We start from the raw sequence: 12,126 nt of genomic DNA, 5'->3' as shown, positions 1-12,126 counted from the left end.
ATCAATATTGCATACTAAATGTTCAATAAATATCGCGAACTTGGATCGCGGTCAATATATGTATATTGAACGTATAGCAGTCGCCTTAAACTCCATCAAATAAAAAGCAAGTGCTTATAAATACAAATCGATTTAATATCCTAAGCATCCCTGTTAGCCAAAAGTGGTTAAGGGGTAGGGGTACTGAGAATTTTCAAAAAATCACTTTGTTTTTTTTTTTTGTAAAAAGTAAGTGTTATATCTTGAAAATATTCTCTGAAAATTTCAAGTTGATTCTTTAATCACTTTTTGAGTTATTTGACAAAGAACAAAGAGCGCTCGGGAGCAGGTGGCTAGCGGCAGCTACAAGAAACTTTAAATTCATTTTTCTCAAAACCATGTTTTTCGAACTGGTGACAACTGTAACTTGAAAACCGCTCGGCAGAATTTAATGAAATTTATACAGCTTTTAAAATACATAATAAACTCGTGCCTGATCGAAGGATTTTTTTTTCAAAAATTTCGATTTTTTATGACCAACAGTTAGTTGATTTTTTTCCAAAAATTTCCTGAGGCCGCCATTTTGTTAATTTTTGAAAAAAAAGCTTCGATCAGTCCCAGGATTATCTATTTATAAAACAAATTTTTTTTATCCGAATGATTTTAGATTAATCTCCAAGGACTTATGATTGTCACCGCAAGTACCTTTTTTTTTGAAACTGGGTCAACACAGACAGCTAAAACTTTGGAAAATAAGAATTTTTTTTTTAATAATCGTGACTTCAATTCAAAACGTTGTATAATAATGCCATATTATACTTTTGTAAAATAACATGATTTAATAGCAAAAATAAATTACGGAAAACTCTAATTTTTCCGTGCCTCTGACTAACCCTAACTCCTTAAAAAACTAGTGAAACACTCGGTTTTCAAACTTTCAAAACTGATGAACACGCCATAGGTGGCGTGAAATCTTTCTCATTCCACAAAATTTTTAAATTTTAAATTATTAGTTAATATTATTTTACATACTTTTACTGTAGGTTTAAAATCTAAAGGTAACCTAAACTGATTACAACACTTTTACTCGCTATATATGGTATATTTCGAAACCAACAAAAAATCCGCTGTGCAAATCAGCGAAACTAAAAGGATGGAGATCAAAACCTAAAAGGGCCACCATAGAAGGCATGAAAATAAAGCATTTAGCAAGAAAAATCACATTTAGTGCCAGACACTACAACACCCCCAACCAAATTACCTTTAAATTATGTTCTAAAAGAGACTGCACAAGCAGTCGCTGCACAACTGCAATCGACAGCAGTGATAATGGCAGCACAAGCCGGTATATTCCCGGTAAACTTTTTACGCCATCTTTACATTTACTTTTCATGCATTTACTGCGCGTGCTATGAATGATTTCCTGCTGAGAGCTTCGGACTTGGTCTATCTAAGATAAACTAGCTGTAATTGGCAGACATCTAATGTTGATTGTTATGTTAGAAAAAAGTAAAAATAAAAACATTATATATCCAAACTTATAAAATTTCACAAAATTTTGCTAACTTACCTCAGCACTTTTAAAACGCAAATGACTTTTTTTCGACATTTTTGCCTCGTATATTAATTTCCCTTTTTCGGATTTTTTTATTTTCATTAATGACAGATGTGTTTTCTCATTCCCACTCATTCAATAATATTAAGAAATGAGTTAGCAAGTTTTAGGAAATTCGAAATTAGTTATGAATTAAATATCCCAAAAATGTGCGTTGGTGTTGGTGCTTGACAAAAATGTGTAATTGTGTTGAAACTCCTTGGGAAAGTAGTTAGTCGTGGCTGGCATAGATTTTATAAACCTGCAAGTAACAAATCTTAAATTTTTCAAGATCACATACGCAGGCGACTGCAATAGAATAAGAAAATAAGCGGAAAAAATAGTCATTCAGTACGAATTTCCTACTAATATTCTATTACTAAGCCGTGCTATGTTGAAAAATGTATAACTTTAAGTATGTTTTTGATACATTTTTAAATATTTTTCGATTATTGAAGATTCAAAAAGTAAATTTGCATAGTTTTGATCAAATTATTTTTTGTTGTATCAAAACACTATAAAATATTTTTAATTTTTTAAATATTATTTATAAAACATTTTCATTCTACTTGGCGTAGATTAGGATTTTTGAATAAAAAAAATTAAACAAAGTGATTTCAAACATAAAGTTTTAGTGTTACAAATAAATAGTAATCACTTGTCTGTTTATATGAGTCGGAATTTATGTCTATGCACATCTCATAAATTGACTGATAATTTCTGGTAAAAAGTCAGCCATATACACTAAGGTCCACATAATCGGTATCTATGGGCTTAAAAAGTTAAAGTATGACTTCCACTTCTTTTAGTCGTAAGATGGCACAATTTGTGTAAAGTTTTATTCCGATATCTTCATTGGTGCTTGATTTATGTACTGTGAAGCGAAAAAATCAGAAAATTTTAAATTTTGATATAAGGAAGGTAGGCTTGGTTGAGACCCTATTTCGCCCATTTTCAGACAGTAATGTATCAAATTAAGTTGAAATTGGCCCGTAGTTCCTGTGGTACAGGGTTTCACTTAATATTTATCTACATAGTGAGCTGTCGCACTTTTTAGTAGTTTTCAACATAACCACTATATGGGGAGTGAGCGTGATCCCTTGCTCATATGTTTGACTAAATTTGGGGCAGTTTACGTGTTAAAGCAACGTAAATGAAAGTCACCTTAATATTAGATGGCTTAAGGAAACAGGTTCCTATGTATATTTTTATGCTATTTGTACTTTGTTATATTTGTATTATTTTATTATTTACATTCAGTAAATTCAATTAATTTTTGAGATTGCTATTTAATTTAATATTACAGATCAAAACTCTTGGTGCCAAGTAGCATACTGGGAGTTAAATAAACGCGTTGGTAATCGATGTTCTGTACATAAACCATTTGTGAACATTTATGCAGATGGAAGGGGAAATAATAACAACAGTCAGGATTTTTGTTTAAGAGATTTAACTGCAGATAAGACTACACCATCTCGAGAGGATGTTGAATGTACTCGTCAAAAAATTGGTTTTGGTAAGTAGAAAGTTCGATCCTATACTACAATCTATTTCCAGATAATTTATGCTCAACAGATAGCGCATGTAAATAATATGTATATGTATTAGTGTGGGTAAAAAAATTATTATTTCTTTTCGCTTGTTACTCTGAAAAATGGATTTTTAGACACTTCTAAGAAAATCTCTAAAAGTATGAGCTCTTAATTGTAACGGGAAGGTCCTCCGCCTTACAATTTTTAAATCTTTTCTTATTATTAGATAGAAAAATTCTAGAATTTATTAGAAAAAAAAATCACGCTTCAAACTTCTTGAAAAATATCTCGTTTTATAGATTTTGTAGGAAATTGAATGCTCTACAAAAGTGTTTCTCACGACTTTTTCATAAATATATAAATATAATATATTTATAACTCAATGAAAAAAAAAGCATTATTAATCGAAAAACTCGTAGTTTTGTAGGAAAGTTACTGGAATTTTACTTTATAGGATTCCTATAAAATCTATGAAACGAGATATTTTTTCAAGTAGACAAGTCAAGAATAAAATAGAAAACCGTAAGTCGGAGGACCTCCCGTTAAAATTAAGAGCTCATATTTGAAGAGACTTTCTTAGAGGTGTCTAAGAACCTCTCTTTCAGAGTATCTAGCGAAAACAAAAAAATTATCGATTTTTATTTATTGTTTATTGTGTTTTAATACATTTTATAGGTCTTATATTAAGTCAAGAGCCAGATGGAATCTGGCTTTACAACCGCTCTATGGCACCAGTTTTCATTTTATCGCCAACTTTGAATGAAAGCTTATCATGCGTTTATAAAGTGACACCAGGTGATTGCCTTAAAGCTTTTGATGTTAAAAGGTAAATATATGCAACTTAAAACCGGCATTTGAAATTACTTTTAATAATTTTATTTTACATACTTCCTTTTTTACCAGGGCTCAATCGCTGATTTGTTCTTCACAATTTCCTGGTGCGGAACTAGGTCCAATAAATACGCGAAGTATTTGCATTAGTTTCGTTAAAGGCTGGGGTAAACACTACAAACGGCAAAATATTATGAAATGTCCTTGCTGGCTTGAAATATCTTTTACACAGCGGTGACATCCTATTTCTACTATATTTGAAATCAAAAATTGCAGAAATTTCAAATTCATCTTAAAAAAGTACGAACCTTTTATTAAAACAAAACTGGAATATCGTTACACACAGCGACTATATCATAGCATAATATAGTCAATTTATTTGCTGTTGCCATTTTCGCCAATCTGGCGACTACGTACTGAACATGCGTATGCTATAAAATTAAATGGAGAACATTGTCATATACTTATACAGAAAAATTAAGGAAAGCCACGAAAAAATTAAGATAGGGAAGTCCTGTGATTAAAACACTTACGATAGTTAGAAATTATTATTATTTGAATATGTTTTACATTTTAGTAAACTGTATCTGAAATGAAAGTAACATAACTTATCGAAAATAATACGAGCGTTGATCGCTTTTAGTGCCTAATTAAAATTGATACAGAATAGTCTTAAGCAAGAATAGTGTCCGAAATTGTACATATGTATGAATACTTACATATTTACTATTTATATCCTATATTTATAGCACATATATACAACAATACAAACATATGTATTAAATATATATATGTATATGCATATGCTTGTTTTATTCAGCTTAAATAGTAAAGGAGAACAAATGTAGAAAAAAAAATTTTGACTCAATACGAGATATAAAGATAAAATCCAAGACTTAATTGTTTGTATTTAAAAAAAATAGAAAAATCACATACCTGCTTACTTTATTTAGCTTATGCATTATTTTGTATGCGCATATTGCACATATATTTATATATTATTAATAGATACATCCAGAACCATAAGTATACATGCATAATACAGTAAGTAAACTTTTCTCACAGAGATCAAAAATTATAATTTTGGTATCTATGTATGTATATTAAAATAAAAAAACCCTTATGGAAAGATCTATATTGTTTTATATATTTTATTGTTAAGACTCTGTAGCCACCACATTGTGTACAGTGGCTCAGATGTAAGTGAATTAACTGCAAGGATAGTAAAATAGGTCTGCATGTAAGTTTAAAAAGTAAAAATGGGCGTGGAAAATTGGCATGTTTTTTTTTATTTTAGGTTACATGGGCGTGCAAGCAGTAACTTGTAACCTTTCGACACCTCTTACGTCAGGTAAGGTTAGGTTAGGTTAAAACTACTAAAAGTGCGATAAATCAATAGCTACTAAAGCATCAGAGACATTAAATTTTGCATCCGGGAGGGTACAAGAGGGTTTCATAGAAGCCGGTGTCAAAATTGGACGATGGGCGGTGGCACCGCCCTCCTTTATTTGTAATCACATATTTCAGAAACTAATACATCAATTTCAACCAAATACGGTACGTAATATTATCCTGATATCTTTATGTCACAGTGCGTAATTGAGTAGAGAGCGTAGTGAGGTTTTTTGTTTTAAAACGAAATAAGAACGGCTATGTGGCATTATCGACATTTATCGAAAATAAATTGGTGTTCTCCATTTTGAAACGGCTATGATAACGACATAGTAACAGTCGTTCCTTGAGATGGTCTCAATTGTAATTGAGAGCGAGATAGAAACAAGCACGATTATTGAAGTAAATATAAAAATCTGAATATGAATATTTACTGGAAAAAATCTTACGTATGGCAAAGATTTAAGAAAGGGGATAAAACCATTGAATTTCCATATTTTTTTGGAGGCATATTTCGAAAAAACTCAATGCACCTCCATGGCGGGACGGAAACGGGAAAAAATGAGAAGCTACAGCCACAGGAGGAGTTATTATTATAATATTATTGTTATTGTTGTCTTATTTATTTTATACTTAAATTCACAAAATGGTTCAAATATTTTCTTCAAAACAACAAATAATAACGTCAGATACAATGTCGCTTTAGGGCGTTATCATACTTTCTTAGTTTTAATTTAAAATTTCGATAACTTTTCATAGGCGTTACGACATACTTTAGAATTTAGAAACGAAGCGACGATAACAACGACTATAACTTGGAAACGACAATTAAAACGATAACGACAACGGGAATAGAGCCAAATATATGGTATTGCCACTAGATAAACCAACTAGATAAAATCAGGCCAATACTACACTTATCTTGCATATACCTAATAAAACATTTTCAAAATTCCGTTGGCTTTATACCGTATATATCAGTCAACATGTAATGATTTCTTCGACTTATCAGCTGACTTTAAACCGTTTTGGTGTGAGATTTTAATGAAATTAAGTGGACAAGTTTTCTTAAGAGTTACGAAATTATATTAATGATGAATTCCGATTATCTTCGGTTGAGTTTATGTCAGATATATTCATATCATTTGAGGATGATTTTAGTATAATTTTCGCCGACAGGTAGTAAAATATTTATATAATAAAACTAAGTGAATCTATGACCTAATTCATGACTTCGTCGAACAATGAAGTTGAACTCTTTCCCGACATTTTTTAATACAAAGTTTTGCCAACACTTGAAGGTATTTAGCTGGCTTTGATCCTTGTTAGTATAAAAAGTTTCGGTTACACCTGAGCTTAGCCTTTCCATACTTGTTTCTTTTAATAATCGGTTCTTATATGATAAGTTGCTACCAACAAACAAAAACGCAAAATGAATTGACAAGAAGCGTTCATGAATACCACGATCAATCATCAAGATCAATCAAGAGAACACACATCAGATTTAGGTTTTTGCAGTTGTACTGGATAGTAAGGTCAAAATCTCGCTTCAGTCTCAAGAACAAGCTGTTTATATAATATATAAGGTAATACTTAAACCTGTTTACTGTAAAGAAAACTATTGAAGAATTTAGTTGTCGTTACCTCTCTCGATTGTAGATTAATGATAATGGATTTACTTGCAAACCAACTGCTGGACAATAGGCAACCGCGTAGAAGAAGATATCATTCACTAGACCTCCCCTTTTGTTTCAATTAATTTCACCTGCGTTGAACTTCAACATCATTGTTTTTGACACATTTTTTTTTTGATTCCGCTCATATTATTTCCCTTTAAATCTATTTAATGGGCTAAACATAATTTTAATTCATACTCAAAACCGCAAATTCACTGAAGAAAGCTATGCTATTTGAGGGATGTGTACTACATGCACAGTTTAATGGCGCTGACGATGTCAAAATATCGACTAATTTTTTGAAGAAGTTGTAGTTGGAAACAGTTGTGATGATGAAAACGAAGCCGGAAGAGGGGGTTGCAGGTTCTTACCGCAAGTTTTTCGACAAGGTTTGGAAAAGGCAACCAATTCCGAAAATCATCTTCTAAACCAAGATCCAAATGAAAACCGCTTAGCAAATTTCGGCGAGATATTAAAAATTCTATTGATTGGTACTACAATTAATATATAGAAACTAAAGTTTTGTAACAGCGTCTTATAAATGATTTTTTTTTAACTAAGTATTAAGTTAAAATTTTATTCCAATTAAAATACGATTTTGTTTGTTCCTGATTGATTTCACAATTTTTTTTGCGCCAAACCTGCAAATTTTTTTTATTTTAAGTTTTTTTATATGGTATATGTATATTTGGTCCCGTGAAACCATGTACAGAGGAGAGCATCTGAATATTTAAACTGTAGGGTTTGAAAATGATTTTTGGAAGATATTTGTTGGTTTAAATATAAATGGCTACAATTATATAACCAAAGATGATAGACAATTTCTGTGCTTGGGTTTACATTGCGAAAATGGTCTTAAAAATTAAGTACACGCACGACCTATGGGAAAGAAAATAATCAATTTTCAAAATCTAAACAGCATATGGACATTGTTTTTCGTTGATACCTGCTTATAGATGTGGCGAAACGATGTCATTGTTATGTTGCAAGAAGCCCATTTCTCTATTAAACTTTTCAGTCAAAACGGTGATCTTTATATGACCAAACGTTTTTTCCGGTAAGGTCTGTCCGAAATCACAATAGTAAGAGGGTTTTGAGGGCTTTGAGGAAATATTTGTGTTTTTCGGGACATGAATGTCTATGTAATAGCAACTTTAATGTTTATTTGTCATTCGCCCACCATCGGGCAAAGTAGCTGCAATGACTGCGAATGCCATTTTCTATTATGACCCTATTTTTTGTAGTATATATGACATTTAACTTTTCTTTACTTAATCCAGTGTATAATTTACCTTAAACCGTTATTTGTTAGAGTCTTATAGATAATTAAAACCCTTTGTCATATAATAAACACAAAATTTGGAGACTATAAATTTAGAAATAACTATCATATCGTTTAAGTTGGATCAGAAAATTTTAAAGATAGTTCGAGATATATAAATTGGAACTTAATATACTATAAATAACCAGAGTTTGTTTGTTATATGGGCAGTCGGCGTGGTTGTTGTCCGTTTTCGCCCATTTTCCACTGATCGAGTAGTTCCTGAGATGTAGGATTTCATCTAAAAGATTTTACGCTCATTGTCATACTCTTAAAAAGATTTCCATAGAGCACTTACGTGCCATCTTTACTGTAAAATGTGATGGTTCAGTCATACTACTTACTACTACTACACTATATGCGAAGGTTTGGTTGATATAGCTTCAGTGATTTCTGAGATATCAACCTAAAACATATTGAAATAACGCTCACTTTTCAAAATTTTTCCGTTCCTACTTCGTCCGTTCCTACTTCGATGCCCTGTACTAAATTATAGTTTTGTATCTTAATTTATGTCCTAGTTATAGCACTTTCTAAGTTTTGCGATTACCGGCATTTGTGGACATTGATGTAGCTGCGATACACTGTATATACACGACCCAGTTACTTAGTCTTCGAAATATCCTCTAGAAGCTGCTAATTAAAAGATTTAGTGCCATATAAACTGGTATGGATTATTGTCCGAAGTTAACGTTTTTCCTTGTTCCTATCTTTTGTTATTTGTTTTCCAATTTAGGTCATGTCAGAAAAATATTGTGCCTAGGTATTTATTTTATTAGGTCGACTGGTTGCTGAGGTATGAGATTTCATTGAAAAATGAGCTGTACTACGCCAATTGTCTAATGTTAGCAGCGTATCACATAAAGCAGTGCCGTATTTTGCAATTTAATGCTTCTGATGTTTTTCTATGACAAGTTAATGCACTTTCAGTTCTTTTTAACATAACACTTGGATGGGGTTTATTATTTATAGCTTCTTTTGTTGCTTATGTTAATTATAGCCCTGAAGAAAATGTTGTAAGAGGGACTATACTAATAAACTAAATGATTAGAAAACTTCCTCTATACTTCTTTCCAGTGCATTATATTATTTGTTTTAAGCGAATATGTTTTGAAACAATGGAATTATAATTGCATTACATTAGCGTTCCTTTCTGCTTATATTAGGTAAAGTAAAAAGTTCGTTCGGTTTTTTATTGATTTTTCAAAAGATGATAACTTTGTGTACATTTTTAAGTCAAATATGCGCCGCTTTGTTCGTAAATTTGTTGCCAACGAAATGCCCACTTCACTATAAACCTCTCGTAGAAGACTGCGTCCCTATTGTCAAAAAACTCGGAGAGCCAATTTTCACAGGCCTCTCTTGAGGCCAACTTCTCACCATTAAGCGCGTTCGCCATGGACAGGAAAAGATGGTAATCACTTGGTGCCAGGTCCGGACTATAAGGTTGGTGCATTAAAACCTCCCATCCGAGCTCCAGGAGCTTCTGGCGAGTCACCAAAGACGTGTGTGGCCTGGCGTTGTCCTGATGGAACACAATTCGGCCTCTGTTGATCAAAGATGGCCTCTTCTAGGGGAGCAGCTCGCAGTAGATGATTCCTTGCCCATCCCACCAAACACACAGCAAAACCTTCCTGGCCGTCAATCAGGTCTTGGCCACCATCTGGGCCGCTTCCCCGAGCTTTGACTACGACCGTTGCGCTCGATATTGCCGTAAGTGACCCATTTTTCATCGCCAGTCACAATCCACTTCAGAAACGGGTCGATTTTGTTGTGATTCGCAGATGGAAATTCGGTCCATCATGTTTTTTGCGTTAGTTCGTGTGGCACCCAAATATCGAACTTCTTTTTGAATCCAAGGTTATGCAAATGGTTCCAAACGGTTTTCTGGCTTATCTTTATCTCCTTAGCAATTAAATAAGTGCTCACGTTACGGTCTGTTTCCACTATTTCCATGATTTTATAGCAATTTTCGACGACAGGCCTCCCGACGCGTGGTGCATCTTCGACATCGAAATTACCGGAACGGAACCTAGCAAATCACTTTTGTACTACACGTTCGTTTACAGTATCGGGCTCATAAACTAAATTACTTTTTTCAGTCGCTTTGACTGCTTTTTCGCCTTGATCGAAGAAAAATTGTAAAATATAGCGAATTTTCTCTTTGCTGGTGTCCATCTTTGACGAGCGCTCACAACGTACTGAGTCAATCAATCAAAAAACTGTCAAGGACAAACTTTTAGCGCGAATAAACACGTTCTCAGCGCCGTATAGTATGACATGATGCGACACGTAACACTAGTACTATGGACAATAACGCCATCTCTTAAATAAAAACCTTTTAAACTTTTTACTTGACCTAATATAAACATCAACTTATGTTTGTATATACTTAGTGTCATGAGTTTTTTGCACTTTCCTGCCAATTACTAATTACGATTCCGTTTTGAAACAACTTAAAAGTTTTGGTGAATATCCTGAATTTTCTCAACTTTGTAAGTTTGGCGAAATTCTGTCATTCAATATCTAAGATAATTGTCTCAAAACCCAAGTCTGTATTTCAAACTACAAGTATGTTTAAAAATTAAATACTAAACAACGACTATTTAAGGTTAATGTCCACATAATTCCTCTTAAATGAAATACAGTACACTGAATATATTAAATGTTTCTTTTGCTGAAATCATTGCACTTTCTTTTTTAAAGTATTCATATATTTTTAAATTAGGGGTATGATCGCTTTGAACCATTTGGTTTAAAATGTCTTTTAAGAGATATCGGGTGCACCTGTGTAATAAATTATGTTATAATAATGACAAAGATATATAATTATGGATATTAAATTATGCCACATGGGCTTAATTACGTGTTAATTTTTGAACTCTCAGAACATCTCACGAAAAGCTTCAGCAAAACTTTGAAATGCTATCTCAAATCGTTAATTCTTTATAGCAATTTACTCGTTAAAAAAAATATATGTACAGTGTTTTAAATACAATTCTGATTAATGTAATAATTTAATGAAAATAGAAACAAAATAAGTGAAATTTACTTCATCATTCGTTTCATCATTTAGGTGAAATATGCAATTTATTATTAATTTATTTTAAAATTTTCTTTTAAGAAAAAATTTATATTTTTCCATAAATTACTTCATAATCTGTCTGGTAATAATTATGTTTTGTAAAATAACGTTTATGAATCGCAATTGGAAATTGGTAGGGCTAGTTTCGTAGATTTGAATGTGAATTAATCGTAAGATTGAACTAATCTTTTCACAAAAGTTCCCCTTAGTCTTATGCGTTTCTAAATGTTTCTATTTTTTCTCCCAGAAATTGTAGTCATATCCCTGAAAGGAGCAACACATTCTATGAACAATGTATATGTAATACGCCATTGAATATTTTTAAAAACAGTTTTTCATACTGATTTTTTAAATACATATACATCAACGTACTGAATAAAACTTACTCATTGCCTTCTTAAGGGTTCAAATCATTTCCGTTTTTTTTTTGTAACGCGAAAAGTACAAAACAAAATCGAATAACACTTTCGATTTACTCTGGGTCAACGAACATTATTTTCATATGCATATCAATGTGCACAGGTTCGCTCGTATGCACATGCTTATAGTAATTTATGTGCTAATAAATAGATTTTAATTTAAATGTTGCTATGTTAAACCCATTCTGTTGATAGAACAAACCCTCACGAAGCAATTATATTCTGCACTGGTCTGCCCCTGCCTCATATAACCTAGCATTGTGAGCACAAAGTAATATTATAAAAGTAGCTTCATGT

At 32.2% G+C, this 12,126-nt stretch overlaps 1 protein-coding gene across 12 annotated transcripts in view; it reads left to right on the top strand.

Moving 5' to 3' along the window:
• Dad (Daughters against dpp) overlaps positions 1–5,069 on the top strand; it is a 43,017-nt gene extending 37,948 nt beyond the window's left edge. For all 12 annotated transcript variants that reach the window (XM_036373782.2, XM_036373781.2, XM_070106112.1 and 9 more), the window contains 3 exons: positions 2,880–3,089; positions 3,781–3,931; positions 4,009–5,069. In XM_036373782.2, the coding sequence (XP_036229675.2) occupies positions 2,880–3,089; positions 3,781–3,931; positions 4,009–4,174 (527 nt within the window). In that variant the 3' untranslated portion in view covers positions 4,175–5,069. The remainder of the gene's footprint in view (positions 1–2,879; positions 3,090–3,780; positions 3,932–4,008) is intronic.
• Positions 5,070–12,126: the final 7,057 nt, after the last annotated feature.

This window comes from Bactrocera oleae, chromosome 2 (assembly GCF_042242935.1).
Source record: "Bactrocera oleae isolate idBacOlea1 chromosome 2, idBacOlea1, whole genome shotgun sequence".
In the NCBI taxonomy this organism is placed as follows: Eukaryota; Metazoa; Arthropoda; class Insecta; order Diptera; family Tephritidae; genus Bactrocera; species Bactrocera oleae.
This window is presented reverse-complemented; position numbering and strand designations above follow the sequence as displayed.